Source organism: Camelina sativa, chromosome 11, assembly GCF_030686135.1.
Source record: "Camelina sativa cultivar CO46 ecotype springtype chromosome 11, ASM3068613v1".
NCBI classification, from domain to species: domain Eukaryota; kingdom Viridiplantae; phylum Streptophyta; class Magnoliopsida; order Brassicales; family Brassicaceae; genus Camelina; species Camelina sativa.
Genome location: NC_141890.1, coordinates 26,943,981 through 26,967,219, shown reverse-complemented (window position 1 = coordinate 26,967,219; position 23,239 = coordinate 26,943,981). Strand labels below are relative to the sequence as shown.

Below are 23,239 nucleotides of genomic sequence, written 5' to 3'. Positions count from 1 at the left end.
CCAGGCCGATACTTTCGACCACCCGACCGATCAATCCAACCTACGGCTCGTATCGTCGATCCTTTGATCACCCGATCTGACTAGAGATTGAATCACCGGTCAACCCTCGATCGATCCGTCCATTGACGCAGATCGTCGATAACCTTTCGATCGGTCCGACTCTATGATCGAACCGTCAATCATCCTGCGATCGGTTTGTCTCCCCGGACGAACCGCCGCCTATCCTACGATCGGATCGGCCCGCTTGCCAAACCGTCGCTCGTCTCATCGTACCTTCGATAGAGAGGTAGCATGCGCATCAGTTCGGACGAGTATACTCGCCGAGCCGCACCCCCTTTTCTTCTCAGGCCTAGATGGACGATGGAAGGATGATGGTGTGTTGGAATGAAGGCCTTGCCCTCTATTTATAGTGTCCTGGCCGAAGTCTAGGCTCCAAAAGGCACCTGTCCATCAAGGCCCTTCATTCGTGCACGTTCGGACATGCATGTCCGTCCGTGCCTGTCCGGCCATGCCCGTTCGGTCATGCCTATTTGGTCATGCCGTCCCATGACCGGAGACTGTCCACCACCGTCCAGCTGGCCAAGCTTAGTCGAGCTAACGCTAGCTGGACGCTAGCTGGACGAGCTGATACTAGCTGGCCTAGCTGTCCGCAGCTGGTCCGTAGCTGTCCGCAGCTGGCCTATAGCTGTCCATAGCTGGCCGATAGCTGTCCATAGCTGGCCGGTAGCTGGCCGATAGCTGAACTACTTGTTCATCGAGCTTGTTCAGCTCATTCAGCTCGTATTCCAGCTATTTGAGCTAGTAGCTTAGCTACTTAAGCTCATATAGCTATCGATTTCCTTAAAACAAACTGCCGCTCCTTTCGGATCGCGGGACGCGGGCGTTACAGTCCACCAAGTCAAGGGCAGCATTAGACACGACGAGGGAGATCTCGGACAGGCACCTGAGCAGGATGATGAACTCCTAGATGAGCATATATCAGGAGACGACCACGATACAGGACCGAAAACGGACTGGCGGATCCCAATACGCGAGTACATCTTGAACGGAACCGTTCCCGCGGATCGATGGCAAGCGCGAAAGCTCAAAGCGCAAAGTGCGCGGTTCTGCATCATCGGCGAAGAGCTATATAAGCGATGCATTGCCGGTCCATACCTCAGATGCGTTCACGGGGAAGAGACCGAAAGCATCATGGAAGAGGCTCACGAGGGACCCTACGGAAATCATTCTGGAGGTCGATCGCTAGCTCTCAGGATAAAACAGCAAGGGTACTTCTGGCCGACCATGCTCGCAGACTGCGACGCGCATGGCAAAAGTTGGGACAAATGTCAACGCCATGCACCCATGACCAATCAGCCCGCCGAGCTGAGAAAATCGGTCTCCTCCCCTTATCTTTTCATGCGATGGTCGATGGATGCCATCAGCTCCCTAGAGCAGTCGGGAAGACGACGCGTGAAACACCTACTGGTCGTAACTGACTATTTTACCAAGTGGATTGAAGCGGAATCCTATCAATCAATTACTCGGGATCATGTGAAAGATTTCCTTTGGAAAAACGTGGTATGTTTTCACTGCATCCCTTACGAGATCGTAACAGATAACGGAACCAATTTGATTTCATCTGTAGTGCAAAAATTCTGCGACGACTGGGGCATTCCGCTTACCCCGTCCACACCCTGGTACCCTCAGGGGAATGGGCAGGCCGAGGCGGCCAACAAACTAATCATGGATGGTCTTAAGCGACGGTTAGGCGCCGCAAAGTCCGGCTCGGATGCTCAGCGGCCCGGAGTCCTATGGGCCACCCGAACTACCCCACATGGGAGCACAGGTGAAATCGCTTTCTCCCAAGCCTACGGGATCGAAGCCGTCGTACCGGCAGAAATCTCCGTAGGCAGTATCCGCTGAGCTGTCTCCCCCGAAAGCAAGGTTATAAACAACGAGGCATTGCTTGATAGCCTCACCGTTATTGATGAAAAAGAGAGCAAGCCCTCATGCGAGCTCAGAACTACCAGAACGATGTAGCCCGCTTCTATAATTCCAAAGTTCGACCCCGGAGCTTCATTATCGAAGAACGTGTACTCCGCAAGGTCTTCGATCACAAGAAGGAGAAGAACGCCGGAAAGATGGGAATGAAGTGAGAAGGTTCCTACCGGATCACCGAGATTGTTCGCAATGGTGTATACCGCCTCGTCAACGAGAGTAACGGAAAGGCCGAGCCCCGGCCTTGGAACATCATGAATTTAAAGAAGTACTGATAATAGTCGAACGACGACTGGCTTGATCCCATTACAGGGTACGTGGGCAACTCGACTTCCTGAGTGCAACCCCTATCATTTTCCTTTATCAAAAAACATTTAAAAAAAACAACAACAACAACGAGCAGTTGCTCCCAATAAAGTTAAAACCTGTCATTACAACCCATGCTACGTCGGTAACAGTTGCATTGACTCAACTCCAAATGACCACCTTGATCACGCAAGATCGAGTAAAATAGCCCCCGGGCGCTTCACGCGAATCTGAAGATGATCTCGCTACTTAGACCATTCCGTTTCAAAACTTTTCATACACCGCCTCGTAAAACGCGAGCCTAACTATGTTACACCGAAACAAATATCATGTCGCTGTTTAATAACCCTGCGCGAACATAACACCATCTCGCAGTCCGATTAGGTTCACTCTAAATACCCCGGGCACTTCTGCGCTCGGTGATTAATTCATTTTCGGTTCATCGTATTCACCAACGAAGTCTATCCTTTATGTTATCAAAAGTCTTCGGAACAGACAATGAGAAGCTCATCATCACGAAAATCTCGGAAGCCAAGATCCAGTGCGTTTTCCCCGAGAAGGATTGTGAAACCGAAACGATGAAAGATTCCTGGAATATTCGCCTTTAACCCTTCTTTGTCCAGAGTAAAAGGCTGGGGGCAATTGTTGGGGTTGGGTTTCGACGATCACAGGGCCCACCGGAGAGGCCCAACATGGGTTGGTTGTCTTTCTTTGAAATGGGTCTGTAGCAAGCCCAAGAAGAAGATCCCGCAGGAAAAGAGGTGTCGAAGTCAACTTCCGGAGGAGTTGGTGGGATAACGGACAGAGATCATCGGAGGAAATGAGGGAGATAGTTTTAGGGTCGCTATCTGTTTAAATATTCGCGGATTGACAGAGAAAAATGACATGTATTTTTGATATCAAGAACAGGAAAACTATCTAAGAAAAAATCTAGTTCGCAGTTCTTCATTGTTTAATCGATTTACACCGAAAGTCTGCCCAGATCTTGTTTCATCTTCGAATCAATATATTTGTTGTTTCTCGTTTCAACAAATATGAATACCAAAACAAGATCAAACCTCTAACATCAAATAAAAGATAATACTCTAACGATCTGACTAACACTTAAAATTGACAAATACGACAAAAAAATATTTAAAAATAATTAAGAAAAACTTATCCTATAATATACCGCAAATTCAAATCTAGTTTTAATATATTTTGCCTCCTCAGTCTTATGATTGGACATCGAAAACATGAATTTTATGGGATTGGATATCTACCGGTGGTGGCTAGGCCACATTAGTATTGGCTCTGATATATATTAGTGAGGACCTAACTTACATAAAAAATTAGTTCAAGAGAATAAGATTGCCACGTACAATATACATTGTCCAAGAAATTTCAGTTTTTCCGATGTGGGTCTATTGCGAGACCTAACTCCAAGTTTGAGCCTGGGAAAATAACTAATTGACCAGCACTAAGTTTCGGTCCAGGGAAATTATATTTGTAAGTCAAGAACATTCTTAATAAACAAAAGTGAAGTAAAACATACCAGATATATTTTTAGATATTAAAAATAGCATGACATATAATTGATTATAAACATGAGAGTCTTTTCTTTCAAACGTTTATGGTGTTATTAAACAAATAACGAGTAACATATACGGCTGATATAACTGTTGAAAACAGATACGTATGTGGAAAAAATTTCTTGGCTGACAACGGTTGAATATAGACCCTATCAAAAATGTATATGATATATAATTGTATAAGAGAACTTATAAAATCTTTACTATTAAAGTTTTAAATTTAACTTTAGACTAAAACATGTTAACTAATGAAAAATATTTATTTTAACAAAATAAAATAAAATAAAGTATATATATATATATATATATATATCAAATTTAATATAATAATATTCGATAATATACAATACATGCTTTATTTTAATATTTTTTACTTTATTGTTTTGAAAATTTTTACTACTATTTAAAATAATTTTCGTTTTTTGTAACCAACACAACTGTTCGCGCTTCAAACACTAACAACATTATTTTTTTTCGAAAGCTAACCATTAGAAGCGGCACAAAATAATATAAAGCATATACTGTGATTGTTGTCAAAAGTTAACAACCGCCGCAAACGTAACCTTTGTAGTGGATGCGTAACAACCAATGAATATGAAGTACTAAATCTATATAGTTAAGGACACTACGCCGTAAAATCTCAAGAGTTCACATTTTTCACATGTTTAAGTTCTGTAGATTTACCGGAACACTTATTTGAGAGAAGTCACCCGCGTGAATCTCACTCGCGGCGATTTCTTTCCTAAGACGGTGGGTTCTCAGTCAATTCTAGTGACGTTGAGGACCCTACGGTTCATGGTTCTTCAACCGCGACTCTACATCTTCTCGGCGACACCATTGGATCAAGATCAAGGGAGCAGTGGAAGGGAGAAGCATCTGCGAGACTCCTATGGTAAGAGCTCTACCGGCGGAGTAGCGACGCAGAGTGGAAGGAGTTTCACAGCGAGAAACGAGAAACTAGTGAGGAAGATAGTTAGATTTGGGAACCGGATATTCTGGAGGTTTCGCGGGATTGGTTTCGATAGGGGAGGTAGTCTCCGATCCGGCAAAGCTAAGCCACCGTCGAAGGTCCCTTCATCTACTCCCTACTATCTCTCTCCCTCACGACTGAGCAAGAAGTCTCCTTGACGACGACGAAGAGTCTCTTTGAAACAATGATTTTGGACGATTTGATGGGATTTAGAAAATTTGGAATTTTGATAGATTTTAGGGGAGTTGATATAATTTATGGTAAAATTCTTTCAAATCCTACCTAAAACCATGAGATTTGTATTTCTGTATTTTTAACTAAACAAATCCTCCAAAATCCTCCAGAATCCCTAAAACTTATTAAAATCCAAATCCACAAACTGTTTTGAATAACAGTGGATTTCATGAGACTTTTTAAAATCCATAATTGAATAACATATGATTTGTAACTTTTACACAATCACTTAAAATGTCAAGTTGAATACACCCTCCTTAATTGAATACCCTTTAACAAAAAAATATTCTGTAGATTTAGATCTCGATAAAATTTTACATAGTTATATTGTGTATATAAATATTGTTCATCATTGATGTGGAGCATTAAGTTTTGAAGACATGGCTTCAAGTTTTCCTATATGCGTTATTTCATCAAGCATTGTACGACTTGAAAAAGAACACCACTCGGGTCGTGAAAAGATCCATCTAACTCCTCATGATCTCGACCTTCTCTATGTTTTCTATCCTCAAAGAGATCTCCTCTTCCCCAAACCCAACTCAGATAACCAAATCATCCCTCGATTAAAGGCCTCTCTTTCGACCGCATTAAAGATATATTTCCCGTTGGCTGGTCGTCTCGTCAAAGTAAGCAATCACGAAGACAACACGCTGTCGGTGTACATCGACTGTGACGGTTCAGGTGCCAAATTCGTCCATGCAAAGGCCGAATCTGTCTCCGTGAATGATGTCCTTCAGTCGTATGGCTCTGTTCCTGATTTCATATCGCAATTTTTCCCTGCAAACAACGTCGAAAGCCATGACGCCCTTGTCTCGGAGCCCTTGCTTGCATTGCAAGTCACAGAGATCAAAGATGGAGTTTTCATCAGTTTTGGTTACAATCACTTGGTGGCCGATGGTTCTTCCTTCTGGAGTTTCTTCCACACTTGGTCCAAGATTTGTCTTAACGGTTCGGTTTCTAATATTAAGCCTCTTGTTCTAAAAAATTGGTTCCTTGACACGATCGATTACCCGGTACATATTCCGGTTTCGGAGATGGAGACGCCACCACGTTGTAAAACTACAACCAAAGAGAGAATTTTTCACTTCTCCAAAAATAAAATTCAAGATCTCAAAGCGAAAGCCAACTATGAAATTGGACCATTTTTCCGAAAATCTCATCTCTTCAAGCGGTTGTGGCATATCTATGGCTATCAATCATCAGCCACAGTGGTCTCAACCGAGAAGAAGAAACACAATGCAAAATAGCGGCGGATATGAGACAAAGGCTAAACCCTCCTCTCAAGAAAGAGTGCTTTGGGAATGTAATCGATCTCGCAACAGCCACAACCACTGTGGGAGAATTGTTGGCTCATGGTCTAGGCTGGACTGCTTTGCAAATAAGTCAATAATTATAAAACTTTTGCAAAGAATTGGACTAGAAATGTTAAAATACCAAAAATAGGGGTTAAAACTAGATTGGCTGATCATTCTTTGGTCGTCGCAAGCTCCCCACGGTCTCGAGCTGGACCTGGTAATGGTATTGGTGGTTTGCTTGTAGTGTTTCCGGGAGTTGAAGAAGGGAGTATTGATGTTCATGCGACCTTAAGTTCTTCTTTATGGTCTGATGTACTTTTGAACCTATTGACCAAATGATATGATTGGTGAATAAGATAAATCTTGTTAATGAAAAATTTGACAAATTAAATAACAAATGATCTTGAGCTTAAGTAAGAGTTAGTTAAGCTGGTTTAGAGTTGCATCAATTGGTGGATGCCTGGATGGTAATTAAGTTTAATTACTGTTGTTAGACATTGGTCTAGAACCGACTTTTTACTGAAATATTAAACCAATGTCGTTGAATACGTTATTGAGTTCGACACATGTTATACGGCGGATTAATTATACACGGCTTTAGCGTGTAACATTATAATAGTCAAACGTAAAGACTAAAAACATACATTATATTGCGCAAAGGGCCACATATTGAGCCATTATTATTATATCAAAACATATTGACAAGTACCAATGGAAAATATATATATTCACACGTCTTTTCTTAGTGACGACAAAAGTTTTTCTTAGTGACGACAAAAGCAAAAGTGTACGGTTGATATCCGTAATATATATATATATATTTTTTTTAACCCATACCATTTTATATATAAAGCAGGCGAGAAATAAACATCCCTGCTCCGAAGTTACAACATTATCGAGCTGCCACACTAAGATTGAAATAAACGAAACCAAGTGATCAAAAGAGATTCTTCATGAAGGCCAATCCGTTGTGATCTAGTTAGCGGGTCAAGACGGCAGCGAATGATGTTCATGATGTCGGCAATGATGGATGCTGGAGACCGGGAGGAGGCATTATGAAGTCTGGCGTTTCTTTCTTTCCAGAGCAAGTAAACTGAGGCTTGAAAGGCGAGTCTGAGAATTAATGCGACATTTTTATCTCTACAAGGATTCTTCAGCCATCTAACCCCATCCTCAAACATAATTGGAGGGGTTACGTGGGCCTTAGTTGTGAATGACCACCAGACCTCCGCAGAGTAAGTGCAGTCGAAGAAGAGGTGTTGTCTTGATTCGTCATGACCACTACAGAGGAGACAAGAAGCTGGAACATGAAAACCCCAACTGATCATTCTGTCCTGCGTGAGCAACCTATCCCTAGCTGCCATCCAGACAATGAAGGCGTGTTTCGGGATTCTGTCCTTGAACCAAACTCCCTTCCACCAATTCATTCTGTTCTCAGGCGGATTTAAGTGGTGCCAAGTTTTTGATGTGGAGAACTCTCCCGCCGGTTGGGAGTCACTTATCTTCCAGAGATACTCATCATCTACTGAGTCATCCTCATATCCGAGAATTGTAGACTGAGGCAAAGAGTTCTTAAGTACATGAATGGTCCTATTTCAGCTTCTACTTCGAGCTATCCACCACTCTCCATTCCTATGAGCGTCTGCAACCACTGCAGTAATAGGTAAACCTGAAAATCTGGGGCCTTCCGGGCCTATCAACTCAATCAGTGGACCGAGGCCTGTCCAATTGTCTAACCAGAAGCTGCAGGTAATACCGGAGTTGACTTTACAGACTATAAACCATCGAGTGATCGGTCTTAGGTTGCATATACTTTTCCAGATCCAACTGCCCGAGGAGGATTGGTCCAAAGTCCAAAAGTTCAGCCTTCCGATCAAGTGGCTTCTCACCCAAGAGACCCACAGTGAGCCTCCATTAGCAAATATAAGCCAAATCAATTTCAAAATTAGAACCTTATTCCAAGGAACTAATCTCCTCAAGCCAAGTCTGCCACTCTCCTTGGGGGTGCAAATTGATTCCCAACTTACTCTCGATCCTCTTGCAGAGTCGGTGACGCCCTTCCAGAGAAAGGCACAACACATTTGCTCAATCTCTTCCAAACACTGCACTGGTAGGACGAACACTGAGGCCCAAAAAGTTATTGTGGAGTATATAACTGATTTGATAAGCTGCAAACGCCCTGCATAGGATAGCTTTTTGACCGTCCACGCAGTGAACCTGGCTCTGATCTTATCGAGAAGTGGGTGATAGTCTTGTCTTCTTAACCTTCGTGAGGTAAGTGGCACTCCTAGGTATTTCACGGGAAATGAATCCTGCTTCAAACCTAGCCTGGAAGACATGTCTTGAATGAGTTGATTGTTGCCACCATCAAGAAAAAGAGCTGTTTTCTCTCTGTTAATTCCCAGACCCGATACAGTTTTAAAGTCATCTAGAATCTCAAGAATTCCCTGCGCCGACTCCTCTCTACCATCAAAGAATATCAGGACATCATCCGCAAAACTCAAATGAGTGATCATAGGGGCATGACAACTTGGGTGTAGCCAAACCTATTTGTCATAGCCCCATAGTCTAGTTTTTTGGACAGAATATCCATTGCCAGGACAAATAGGAGAGAAATGATAGGATCTCCTTGCCGAAGCCCTTTTTCCCCTGAAAGAAGCCTACTAACTCACTATTGATAGCTACACTGTAACTCGGAGAGGTGAAGCATTCCCGAAGCCAATGAATGAACATGTCGGGCATGTCCATCGCTGTTAGGATGTTGAGCAGGAACTCCCAATTTAGATTGTCAAATGCCTTAGTGATGTCTATCTTAAGGCAACCTCGAGAAACATTTCCCGGAGCATGAAACCCATTCACCAACTCAGATGCCAATAGAACATTCTCACAAAGCAACCTACCCTTTCGTAATATATTATTCTCTTACTATTTGGTTTCTCTATATATTTGTAATTTCAATGGGCACAATTCTATTCACACCACAACTTTTCATATCTTCAATTTTGCATGGCCACCCACCTCAGAATAATGCTTGCCTGTACTAAAAATCGCAATGTATGGTATCAAGTAAGGTTGAACATTGGGTATACTAAAGCACCAAAGGATTTTGAAGTTACAATAAACTCTTTTAGTATGGAGACTGGAGAGAAAACATTCCCGGTGTTGGTAAATCTACTGTTGAACCTCCGTCCACCGAAAGGAAGATTTTGAAGATCCTGACTCCAACCAAGATTTATGTTATGATATATAATACTAAAATTTAAATGAAACTGGACAGTGGCTAGGCTAGGTGTATAATTGTACTGTAAATCGTTGACAAAAAGAAAACAAACACAAATTCTACAATAGATCCTGAACATGTGAAAAATGTGAACTCACGAAAAATGTATAAATGTTTTGTAATATATTGTAAATACTTTGTAAACTTGATAAAACCTTATAAACACTTTATTAAATTTTATAAATATTTTGATCGAGCCTCCAAAATTAATAATAGTTACCATTTATAAATATTTTTTAAGACTATCAAAATTTCTAAATTATTAAAATTTAGGGTGATATTTTTTAAACCGACCAACTAAAAATGTATTTTTGAAAAGAGATATAACAAAAAACTAACATTTTCAAAAAAAAAAAAATTAATTCTTTAATTGATATTTTGGCATTTAGGGACTTGTGCGGGATTTTCAGATATTTGGATATACGAGTTTAGGGCTATAATCTGATCGAGTATTTTTATCTTTGGATCAGTTTCGTTACCCGGAATATTTAAAAAGTCTTAAAATATGTATCAGGAGGAGGTGCTGACCGAAAACGGTAAAGTTTTAGGTGTTTTCAAGTGCATGTGTCAACTAATATTAGGAGGGTGTTTAGGAAAGTGTTGATCGATACCAGTGACCATCGAACATGGATTTTGTTTTCTTTGTTTCTATGTTTTATGGCTTGTATGCAGTGGCGGACCTACGTTATGGATGGTGGTGGCAAGTGCCACAAGTAACAATTGAAATATATAAAAAAATTTACACTAAACAAAGTTATTTAAGTGGCAAAGTGATTAACATTCGCTTGAAAAACCCTTGAGGTAAGGGGTTTAACTCACTTATCCTACGAATTTTCCTCACTAATATTTTATGCTGGTTCCACCCCTGCTTGTATGTAGATAATTAGTATGATATATTGTCTCGCTAATTACTTTTGGTAATATTTACTTATCTCTCTTTTTATGGTGCACGTAAAATAAAGTGTGATATTAAGATCATAGACAATGAAGAGGAGAATGATGTAAACACAAACGGGTGGTTGTTTCGTTGGGGTCTTTGTTAGGATATTAGTTATTGAACAATAATTGTTTAAAATTAACATTAAGTTGTTGGTTTATGGTTATCTTTTATGTTAGTTTTATTTGTTGGTTAGTTGTCTTAGTCTAACCGAAGAAATTAATTAATAAATTAAGGAGTTATTAATTAATAGATTAAAAAATAAAAGACAGGTCTAGTTGTTTCACCTATAATAATTTATAAGACACTGAACCACGATTATATCAATTGTTCCTTCAATAAATATAAAATCTTTGATATTTCAAAGTTCAAACTAATAAAATAGAACAAGACAATGCTTATTAAATTTATATATATACAGATATTTTAACGTAGAAGAAAATGTTATATAATGTATATGGTGTAGAAAAATTTCGAAATAAGAGAATGTAAAATAGGAGGGGAAGGATGGCAGAGACACTTTGGTGGAGGGTGAAGCAAACAAGGAGGTAGGTGTGTGTTTGGGGATTGGCCATTCGTACAACTCATTCTTTGTTCTCCCTTGGAGTAACCGGGCCTCCGTTTTGAGATCCGTCACCTCAAAATGAGCCGGAAAGAATGCTACAGACACTTGGTTAAAATTACACAAACGGTAAACAGAGATGAAGTTCTTAGCAACATTGGGGACAGATAAGACATCATTTAAACAAAGAGGTTTAACAGGAGTAGAGAGAAAAGTGAAACCCGTATGCGAGATAAGAAGGTCGGAGCCATCGGCAATGGTGACCTCTTCACCACCATTGTAAAGCTGATGGAGCGACAGATTATTCAGATCAGTCGTGAGATGATGGGTAGCACCCGCGTCGAGAACCCAGTTGGGGTTGGCCGGCGAAGCGGCAGACAAGTGTGCACGTGGTTGCCAAGGAACTGGTGCCGACGAAGATGACGAGAGTTGAAACTGGGAACATCGTTTGGCACTATGGCCATGTACACCACACAGTTGGCATCGACCCTGATATCCACCACGAGATGGTGAGGACGAGAACCGTGGCGTAAACTGCTGCTGTTGCCACGTTTGATTATCGCGAGACGTTTGACGAGAGGAACCTCGAGCATAGCCGCGGCCGCGATATTGAACCACATTAGCAGATACTAGAAGCAAAGGAGACAGCGTAGACATCAACGCCTTCAACTTGTTTCTTGGTACAACAACTTTTCTAACACTTGAGGAAGAGAAGGATATTTCTCATGTCCTTCGAGTTGGTCCACCACACGATTATAGTCTTCCGGTAGACCTGAGAGGATTTTCTCGAGCTGATCCTCGGGAGACATAGGATTGTCGAGATGAGCCAGCTGATCAAAACGCGTTGTAAGCCCTTGGAAATAATCCTCAATGGACTTGTCACCTTTGATCCATGCTTTGATCTGCTGTTGCACCTGTTGAACAGCAGAGAGACTGGGAGTGGCGTAGATCTGTTTGAGAGTGGACCAGATCTCGGCCGATGTGTTGGTGGTAGAGAGAAGTGGCTGCACGGAGTCGGAGATCACGCCTAGTAGGGCGCTGTAGATAAGACGGTCTTGCCAGACCCAGATCTTGTAGTCCGGATTAGCAGCAGTGACACCGGCCGTAGTCACGGTAGAAGGTGGGACGACAATGGTATTGTCGACATAGCCTGTGAGGTCGTAGCCATCAAGAAGGGCTTGAACCTGCCTGCTCCACATCAAGAAATTGGTACTCTTGAGTTTGTTGACATTAGTCATATTGATGGAGGTAAGGTTTTGTGTGTCAGAGACAGCAATGGTCTCACTTGAGGTTGACGACATGGTGAGCGGCAAAAAAGAGAAAATTTTTGAAAGGGAGGCTGAATATCGTGGCTCTGATACCATGTAGAAAGGGAGGCTGAATGATTCTATTAGATGTTAGGTTTACAATATATATAGTGTACACAAGTTATAATATTTACTACTAGGATTTAACCCGCGATACACCGCGGGACAATATTTTTAATTTTAAAATTTATATTGTATTTATTTGTTATTTTATTATTGTTTTATTAATTTTATAAATATAAAATTTTACATGTATTTGATATAAGTATTCAAAGTATAGAATTTTTGTAGTGTTTTCAAGGTTTTTAACTCGTGTGGTATATGTATAGTCTAGTAATGCATTTATCTCCTGGTACACATCTAAAAGTGTTTTAAAAAAAAAACAATTCCACTTAACTCCTTATATGGGATTAATGCCAATCCGTCTCACCAAAATCAAAATAAGTTTTTGCGAAAAAATAATAATCAAAATAAGTTTTTGCGTAAAAAGAATAATAAAAAAAAATAATCAAACATACCGTGTAACCATGTCTTTTTTGAGTGATGTGTGGATTTTCATTCCCTGAAATAATTAAAGCAGCATAGTAAGATTCATGTGAAAATAAAAGAGAATAATGGAAATTATGTTTTTGTGTGATTCTTACAGTGCCAAGATCAGCTTCAGGGTTTCCGCAGTGCTGCTTGTGTATTGACGCCATAAGTGAAGGACTTTCACTTGCACCCTCCACGCCGTCTTGTAAGGGCGGACATCTCTCAAACAACCAAATGTTGCAGCCATTTCTCTTTTAGATATGAGGTTGTAGGTTTTGGTTGTAGATGTTTTGTATAGTTTTTGAAGTTGATATTTATATATCTAAATATGCTTGATGAGGAAGGGGTCTTTTATCGAGACCAATAAAAGCTAAATTTAATTGTATTCCGTTTTTAGTTGTTTATATTATTACCAAACAATATTCAGTTTCTAAATAAAATATATATTGAATTAAATGTATGTCTTATTGCTAAAGTTAAATATTTGTGAATATTGGTTTTCAAATCATTCTAAAATTGGATTTTCGGTTTAGGAAATTTATTAATGTTGATATAATTATGGAGATTGTAAACTTTTTGTTACGGAAAATCTGTTGTATGTCATTTAAATTTGAGAGATTCTAGCATCCATAAAAATAGTTTTGAAGATTTAATGGGTTAAAACTTTAATGGGTAGAGTTATTTTTGGAAAAATCGGAATGTATATATGTTGTTAATATTTTATGGCAATAAATGTAACAAATGTTGGTCAATTTAAGAAAGTTTAGTATTTGAGTTTCTCTACAATATTATTTATGAAATTATTTTAAGGGTTAATGTTGTAAATAAAACAAATAAAATAATCAAAACTTTAAAGGCATAACACAAAATGTACTTCAAAAATAATAATATAAATTGTCTTCCTTCCATGTCTATATCCTATATATGATCGGTTCTTTAAGCTGATTCAGAAATTGAAGAATTTATATGGATATATCAAGAATATGAACGAAAACACCACAAATGCAATGATCCTAACAAAAGTTGAATCGAATAGAACATTTGACAAATTTGATTAAGATCTGTCGGAAGCCTAATAAACTCCAAATTTGACAAATAAAATTTGACGAACACGTTTTCGGTGGATATCCAATATTATATATTATTCTTCTACTATTTGGTTACTCTCTCTCTTTATAATATATGGGCAGGCGCCGCAACTCTATTGCATGTCAAACAATACATAACTGAGAACTAGAACGTATGGTATCAACAAAATCTAAAGTTGGATACCCTATAGAAGCAGCAAAGGATTTTGTACTAAACCCTTAGAAAAATAAAAAACGCACCACGAAAAACGCAAAATGAAAAACCAAACTTTCCCCAACTCCATGTTCTGAGTACCAGTCTAGGAAGAAACTAGCTATGTTAATCGATCCAAAGAGATTAAGAATTTCATTATCCGAAAAAGACATATGTTAGATATTAATTAGACGTATGTCATATAGTTAGTTACAAAAAAACATATTTTAGATATTAATTAGACATATGTCATTTAGTTAGTTACAAAAAAAAAAAATTGTTCAAATATTTGTGAATTAAGATTTTTTGGATATACATCCTTTGGATCGACAAAAATCGACCTAAAAGAACAGATCTAAAGATGGAAGTGGTGGAGCACGTACCTTAGGCTGATTATAAAATTAGAATTATCGAGAACTATTTGTTATATAGCTTATTAGGTCAAATACTCAAATGGTTATTGCATGATGGGATGATGAGTTCGATACCTCCAATTTCATTTTGCTTTTCGGTTTAAATTTTTTATGGTTCCTCTTTATATAATTACAGTTTAACTTAAACATATATCGTGATAAGAAATATTACGTTTCACACAATTTTACTCGGATCGGAATGCAACTATATATAGGGTTCTTTAAGCTGATTCACGAATTGAAGAATTTATATGGATATATCAAGAATATGAACGAAAACACCACAAATTCAATGATCCTAACAAAAGTTGAACCGAACAGTACATTTGAAAATTTTGATTAAGATCAGTCGGAAGCCTAATAAATATTTTGTGGATATTGTTTACTGTTCTATATGTTTGTTCTTAAGCATGTACGATGCGTTTGGAACTATCTACGTAAATCACTAGAGTAAACGACACTCCGTCCTGTAACATCAACAGACAAACGGGTCACAATATCCTATTTCATTTTTTCTTTATAATATTATAATATATCATATCATATCATATTATATCAACATTTATGATTTTTTTTGGTAGAAATATCAACATGTTATAAAAATGTTGATATTTTATATCAACATTTATGATGGATAAATATATATAGAGTTTTAACCAACAATAAAACAATCTATATTTTTTTATAGAGTCCACATTTTGGCCACAATAAAAAACTATATATATTTATCCATCATAAAGGTAGAGAGCATAAAGTCTTATAGGTATGGCTAGCTCTAGTTTTCCAATGTGTCTTTTTTTTTTTTGTCAGAAGATTTTCCATTATAAAATACGATTGTGAACTACAAGGGCGGGATGCGTTTTTGAAACACTAAACTGAAGGAATAAAGAGATATCCCCAGAAACGAAAGCCCAAAAGAGGGAAACTACACCCAAACGAGGAAAACTTATACAGAAAAGCAAACTATGGAACCTGAAGGAGCCACTAATGGTAGAGTCCCAAAAAAGCCCAAACAAGTGAACCATGGAGAAGGCTAGTTGAAGTAGAACGAATCGCGGGACTTGACAGAGAATTTGACGAAGGAGGATGAACGCACTAGCTCAAGGAAGCCGACCAAACCAACCTTCTAGCAAAACCGGAGGAAACCCAAACAAGTGGGTAAAATGTACCATCCACAATTGCAATAAGAGGAACCCGATTGAAAACTCAGCCATGGAAGGGCAAACAGAGACTAATCACAAGCAAAATCCAAAACAAATTACCAAAGCAGAACAAGTCAACCAGTTTAACAACCAAATCAAAGAAGAGAGGCCATAAAAAAGCTGATACCGGATTGCAAAAAAAGGCCAACCCGTAGATTAAGGACCTCTAAATCCAAAGATCTAGCCTAAACCAACGATTAAACTGTCCTAAATTGAGAAAAACCTAAGCGAACAAACAAAATAAAAACCAAAACCAAGTCACTCAACACAACCAAAGGAGGAGGAACCCAAAAACAATGAGGCCGTTGTCGCAAAACCAAAGAGACCTTCAAAGCTAAGACAGGGATACAAGAAACTGACTAAAAACAAGCTTCAAGCGAGACAGATCCACTGCAAAGCCAACAAAATCCAAGAAAAAACTCTTCAGAACCACCTTGAGAGCAAACGGAATATGCGACAAATCACCACTGACTCAAAATCAAACGAGAACAGAGCTGATGAGCTAGAATGTCGAGACATTAGAACCAGATCGGGAACCTGAAACCTCCATGACCAGATCAGAAGGACGAGAGGGAGCCACCAGGGAAGAGATCCACTTTCGAACATCAACAATCGGCCACCAGTCCTCCGTGATAGTCACCACGCAGGGAAGAACTATCGTCATCGAGAGGAAGGGACAAAGGGTGGAGACGACGGAGCTTAGGATTGACAAAACTAGGAAGAAAAACATGGACAACCTAAAACAAAAAGAAACTGGAGCCGACGATGGTGCTGTGGAAGCCACCCATCGCCGGCCATCGGAGAAAAATTCTTGGGTGACGGTTAGGGCGAATGCTTCTTCTTCAAGAGAGAGAGTTTTTGACCGAGGTGCTTTTCCAATGTGTCTATTTGATATGAATAATTCATTTATTTATATGTCACCAGTTTTGATATCTTCTTCTCTACAGGAACAAAATGGTAGAAGTGATCGTTATTTCTTCAAGCATGGTACGACCGAAAAACAAACACCATTCGATTCGTAAAAAGGTCCATCTAACTCCACATGATCTTGACCTTCTTTATCTTTTTTATCCTCAAAGAGGTCTTCTCTTCCCCAAACCTGACCCTGAAAACCTTATAATTCCTCGATTAATGGCCTCTTTTTCGACTGCCTTGAAGATTTATTTCCCGTTTGTTGGTCGTCTCGTCAAAGTAAACAATCATGAAGACAATACCGTGTCGTTTTACATTGACTGTGATGGTTCCGGTGCCAAGTTCGTCCACTCGAAAGCCGAATCTGTCACCGTCAAAGATGTACTTCAATATCATGGTTCTGTTCCTTCTTTTTTAAGGAATTTTTTTCCTTCCAACAATGTCCAAAGCTGTGACGCCCTTGTCTTGGAGCCCTTGCTTGCGTTGCAAGTCACCGAGATCAAAGATGGAGTTTTTATCAGTTTTGGTTACAATCACTTGGTGGCGGATGGTTCTTCCCTCTGGAAATTCTTCAACACTTGGTCCAAGATTTTTCTCAACGGTTCGGTTTCTAATAGTAAGCCTCTTGTTCTCAAAAATTGGTTCGTTGACACAATCGATTACCCGGTGCATATTCCGGTTTTAGAGATGGAGACGCTACCACGTTGTGAAATTTCAACTAAAGAGAGAGTTTTTCACTTCTCAAAGAAGAAAATTTTAGATCTCAAAGAGAAAACCAACAACGAAATTGGCACCACAAATCTACAAATCTCGTCTCTTCAAGCGGTCGTGGCATATCTTTGGCTATTAATCATGAAACACAGTGGTCTAAACCGAGAAGAAGAAACGCAATGCATAGTAGCGGCGGATATGAGACAGAGGCTAGATCCTCCTCTCAACAAAGAGTGTTTTGGGAATGTAACGGCTCTGCCAACGGCGACAACCTCTGTGGGAGAGCTGTTGGAACATGGGCTAGGCTGGAGTGCTTTGCTAATAAGTAAAAAAGGTGAGGTCAGAAACGAAGGAAAGTTACGAAAATTTTGCAAAGAATTGGGTTACAAATGTTAAGATACCAAAAATAACGGTTGGGAGAAGATTGGCTGATAATTCTTTGATCATCGCAAGCTCTCCACGGTTTGAAGTGTACGATAATGATTTCGGTTGGGGGAAACTGATTGCGGCTCGAGCTGGCCCAGCTAATTGTACTGGTGGTATCCTTGTCATGTTTCGGGGAGTGGAAGAGGGGAGTATTGATGTTCATGTGACCTTTAGTTCTTCTTTATGGTCTGATATCTATCTTAACATTTTTGAAGTACATTTTTGTGTCATCCTCTCTTATTTTTGTATCTAAACAAGTCTCAATTAAATTCTCTACAATCATTACAACCAAACACAATCATTTCCTTATTTGATAATATTAATTTCCTAAAAACTATCTACCTAATTTAAATCAATATGTTAGATTAAAATATAATTCTCCTTGCACTTTTATTTAATCTTATATTTAATTATTTCAATTACTATTTAATACATAAAGTTAATAAAATTTTAGATTTTTTTCAGCATATGATGTGATTTGAATTTTTATAAACGGATATATATTTTAAAATTTTTCTTAGGATATTTATAACCAAACAAGTAAATCCACATATAGAGCTCGAAATACATTTTTAAAGTACAATAGGGTGCCATCATTTTTTGGCTTTTTGCCAACTTCAGGTCAGATTTTTAACTAAAATTATAACCGATTCAATTATCCGGATCGTTCTTAAGATTACCGAATATTTTGGGCCGGTTTTTAATTCATAGCATACTTATTTACATCCAATTAATGCCAATTAATGCTCATTGTATCTTAGAAAAGATCTAATTTACATGCCAAATTTTTAGGGCTGAGTTTGACAAAAAAAATTGATAACACAAATTTTGTAATCACATTCCTATAATATAGCAACTAATTCAAGATGAATACATTTTAGGAAATATCTAATTTGCGTTTAATAAACGATTACATATTTGCTAAGTTCTTATTAGCTTTAAATGTACACTATTAATGCAATAATATCAATTGAGAATCAAAATAAGAATATGTCATATCATTCATTCCTAAATCATAAAATGTATATTCTCAACTTGCGAATCAAAAGTTTATACAAAACCTATCTACAACGGTTAACAATATATATATAGATGCAATTCACCATCGGCTACAAGCACCACTTAACTATTACAGTATCATATCAACAAAATAATAGACCCGTGGTATACCACAGGGTAAAACCTAGTACTAGAGTAAAAGTTTAAGCTTCTCATGTTTTCTCTACTCCCTATAAGCTGCATTTGTTGTAAAAACAGTTTTTTTTTTGTTGAATATATTTTTACATTCATATAAAAATAGATATATACTAGTGAACCGATTATATGACCAGTTTAATTAGTTTTGGATAAACATTGGTTTAGAATCGAACTTTACTAAATATTCTATCGAATTAAACACATAACACATATTGTAACTCATCAATTAGTTGAAAATTTGAAATAAATTCTGCCGATACTTTTGAAACTTTTTACTAGCATCCCTTTCAAGATTTTCCGAGTTGTATACGTGCCAGATTGTACAACTAAAGTGTGAACAAATCTTGGAATATATATTAGTTTGTTCTCATCGATCGATAGACAAAACTTAAAAAATGTAACGATATATATTGAGCTCCTGTTACGGAAAGGGCCACATATTCAGCTACCATACTGTTTCTTAGTGACGACAAAAACAAAAATGATATCGGAAAATCTTTCATAGTCAAGTTTATTATTAAAAAAGTACTCAAATAAAACATGACTGATTGTCGTATTTGGAAGATGTAGGCTGAAAATAATAAAGGGAAGGTTACGTCTGTAATTAAAAGAAAACTATATCTATGTTAATATTTTTGAAATATATTTTTGTGTCGTTTTCACTTATCTTTGTATACAAACAAGTCTCAACTAAATTCTCTACAATCCTTACAACCAAACACAATCATTTCCATATTTGATAATATTAATTTCCTAAAATATATCTATCTAATTTAAATCAATATGTTCGATTAAAATATAATTCTCTTTTCATTTTTATTTAATCTTAAATTTAATTATTTTAATTACTATTTAATATATAAAGTTAATAAAATTTTAGATTTTTTTCAGCATATAATGTGATTTAAATTTTTATAAATGGATATTTATTAAAAATTGTCTTAGGATATTTGTAACCAAACAAGTATATCCACATATAGAGCTCATAATACATTTTTGGAGTACAATAGGGTGCCATCACTTTTTGCCAACTTCGGGTCGGATTTTTAACTAACATTATAACTGATTCAATTATCTGGATCGTCCTTAAGATTGCCAAATACTTTTGGGCCGGTTTTTAATTCATAGCGTACTTATTTACATCCAATTAATGTCAATTAATGCTCATTGTATCTTAGGAAAGATCTAATTTGCATGCCGGATTTTTAGGACCGAGTTTGACAAAAAGAATTGATAACCCAAATTATGTAATCACATCCTCTTAATCACATCTCTATAATATAACAATTAATTCAAGATGAATACATCTTAGGAAATATCTAATTTGCGTTTAATAATCGATTACATATTTGGTATGATCTTATTAGCTTTAAATGTACACTATTAATCCAGTAATATCAATTGAAAATCATAATAAGAATATGTCAGATCATTCATTCCTAAATCATAACTAACAAATCGTAAAATGTATATTCTTAACTTGTGAATCAAGAAACACCTATAACCGTTAACAGTATATATATCAACAAAATAATAGATCCGTGGTGTACCACGGGTAAAACCTAGTATATAATTAATGAGCAATTACAAATGTCATTCAAGATACTAATGGGCATTGATATTGATTTTTTTTTGGCGATAAAATTACTAATTAAATTCTCAACTTGACTATTTATAAATCACCCTTACGATATTACCGGCTAACAAAGAGCTTTTGCCTTCATGTGTATCAAACATTTGGTCTTTGCATGACTTTATGTGGATGGATTGGAGGATATGATATCTTTAAATTGATGAAGTTACATATTACAACAAAATTATTATTATATATTAACATATACAATGATTTATTCCATAGTATACCACATAATTTTTTTGATTTTATTTATATATATAATTTTTATAATTTTATATTAAAACAATCTTTCTCATTTTTGTTTTTATAATAATTCTCCAATGGTCCAATACCCACTAACAACTTAGCATCGATCAAAATCAACGGATAACAAAACAATATTATTTAACCTAGTATGGTATTGTATCTAACAATGAATAATCCAAAAAACCAATAAAGTCAAAAAACAATCACCAACATCCTATAATGTTCTACCGACTCAACTTTAGCAACCTAATAATAGCTAGACCACAATCAATCAAGCCTCTAGAACATCATACTCTTCATCGTCTCGATTCTACGATAACACATTGCCTTTAATATCTTGGTTTAAATTTTCTTCTAAACCAAACCGCTCCAATTCGATGATTTAAAACAAATTCGACCAAACCAAATATTGTTGGTGTCGATCGACACCCTTCTTGGTGTCAATCAACACCCATCCCCAAAACCATAAAATTGGTTTGGAGATGTTATAAAAAGACAAAAGAAATACACAACCTTACCCTTGCATCAAAGGCTTAGTATACAATTTCCAGTTCTACTAATTTTTTTGTTGATAAGCGATTAGATGATTGTTGTTCTCAGTTTAGTTACTTAGCTTATTGTAGAACTGTGTAGAAAATCGAAAGAACATAGCAATTATGCTTTGTTTCAACTAAAGCAGGTGATGATTGTATACACCACGTAAATACAAATAGACAATATTATATTGGAATTAATTATTTTTCTGTTCAAATTAGAATTAATTATAGAATATAATTTAGTTTTGTGAGTACTTTTTATAGCCTTAATAAATCTATGGACAACTATAAATTCATTCTCTAGTAGGTTCTTGTCAAACTGATATCTATTTCTGTGTTGTGTTCGTCTCTGACAAAAATTATTTATATCCTTTATTCAATCTTGCTTAATTTTTGTTCGAAAGAACCTCCACTATATAGATAATATTTCATTCCCAAGATTTCATTTTCAGTGTAAAAAAACATATATTCTCATGTTAGCACTTGCTATTCAAAGTATTTGTTCAGTTACGAGGAAAGTGTCCATACTATATAGTACCCGAAATGTAATCCTACTCTCTCTCTTTTTTTCGAGCTGAAGTCATGTATACATTAGTGTTAATGTCTGCAATTAGCAATATCATGATATAGTTTGAAGGTCATTAGACCCCGTCCCATCCATAAAGCAGTTCAAGCATGTGTTTTATGCCACATGTTATATTCTATATTATAGTATTTATAGAATATAAATACTGGCCCTGAAAGTCATAGTATAACATTTCCAACTTAGTAGTCATAGAAACACACATCACATATTTTTGGAAGTCTATTGATTCACTTGTTTGAAGAGGAAGCTTACTCAGAAATGTGTGGGGTTGAATTTAGAAGGCAGAAACAAAGCATCAATGATAGTTTTTTTTTTGTCAACAATGATAGTTTTTTATATTTTCAACTTTTTTGTATATGATGGTAAGTAATTATCATACTTCTGTGAAAAAATTTGCAATTGATAACTATCATCTTATTAGTTTTAATTATTATGACAGGTGTTGATATACAAAATATATGAATATATCATTCTATTACAAAACCATCTTTCTTCAAACAACAACATTTGCCTCTATTTGGGCCTGAACGAATGCACAAGAATGGATCTTCCCCGCTTTTGCATATGTTGTTGCAGTCTTCAACAGTTACACATTGGCCTTCGAAGATGCATTGTTTTGCTGGAAAAAAAAAAATGAATTAACTCATTTTTCTAAATATATATATTTTTTATATGAAGAAATAGAGGTCGAAAATATAACCATTTGATTGAGGAAAAATGAGACAAATAAGTAATAGAAGAGAAGCAAGTTGAATTTTTTGTTCGGACATTATTATTGTATTTGTAGCTGTTTTTCTCTAAATTAATCTAAGTTTTTTTGTTTTTTTCTGGTTTTAAAGCAATTGGTAATCTCCCTTTTTATATACTATTTGAGATTGCAAGAAGTCAACATATGATATCTCTTATAGCACAAATTAGGCCAGTTCTAATAGCTTAGTCAAAATTAAAATATAGAAATAAATAAATATAAATTTACATTGAATAGCACATAAAAGGTCCTAAATTACTCTAATATATCTTGTTTACTAAACCAAAATATATATATTTTTTTAATTAAAACTGATGTCATTAATAATTATGAATAGGAAACTCTATATATTAATCTGACCGCAATAGCTAG

The 23,239-nt window shown here is 36.9% G+C and overlaps 2 protein-coding genes and 2 pseudogenes across 2 annotated transcripts; 3 read left to right on the top strand and 1 right to left on the bottom strand.

The window, feature by feature from the left end:
- The first annotated feature begins 536 nt into the window (after positions 1-536).
- On the top strand, positions 537-1,905 carry LOC104728289 (uncharacterized). The gene is made up of 2 exons (XM_087472636.1): positions 537-656; positions 829-1,905. Exons 1-2 carry the CDS (start codon positions 537-539, stop codon positions 1,903-1,905), a joined length of 1,197 nt encoding a protein of 398 aa, XP_087328762.1.
- Positions 1,906-5,441: 3,536 nt separating this feature from the next.
- Positions 5,442-6,733, top strand: LOC104728287 (putative acetyltransferase At3g50280 pseudogene; annotated as a pseudogene).
- A 9,058-nt stretch (positions 6,734-15,791) lies between these two features.
- LOC109127332 (putative acetyltransferase At3g50280 pseudogene) lies at positions 15,792-18,171 on the top strand (annotated as a pseudogene).
- A 4,347-nt stretch (positions 18,172-22,518) lies between these two features.
- On the bottom strand, positions 22,519-22,968 carry LOC109127613 (putative defensin-like protein 277). The gene is made up of 2 exons (XM_019232607.2): positions 22,820-22,968; positions 22,519-22,738 (listed from the first exon to the last, which is right to left on the bottom strand). Exons 1-2 carry the CDS (start codon positions 22,887-22,889, stop codon positions 22,587-22,589), a joined length of 222 nt encoding a protein of 73 aa, XP_019088152.1. The 5' UTR covers positions 22,890-22,968; the 3' UTR covers positions 22,519-22,586.
- Positions 22,969-23,239: the final 271 nt, after the last annotated feature.

Coding starts and splice junctions, on each gene's coding strand:
- LOC104728289 (XM_087472636.1), top strand. CDS start 537: ATGCCGTCCCATGACCGGAGACTGTCCACCACCGTCCAGCTGGCCAAG. Junction 657..828: donor GGCCTAGCTGTCCGCAGCTG/GTCCGTAGCTGT, acceptor AAGCTCATATAG/CTATCGATTTCCTTAAAACA.
- LOC109127613 (XM_019232607.2), bottom strand. CDS start 22,889: ATGTCCGAACAAAAAATTCAACTTGCTTCTCTTCTATTACTTATTTGT. Junction 22,739..22,819: donor CATTTTTCCTCAATCAAATG/GTTATATTTTCG, acceptor TTTTTTTTCCAG/CAAAACAATGCATCTTCGAA.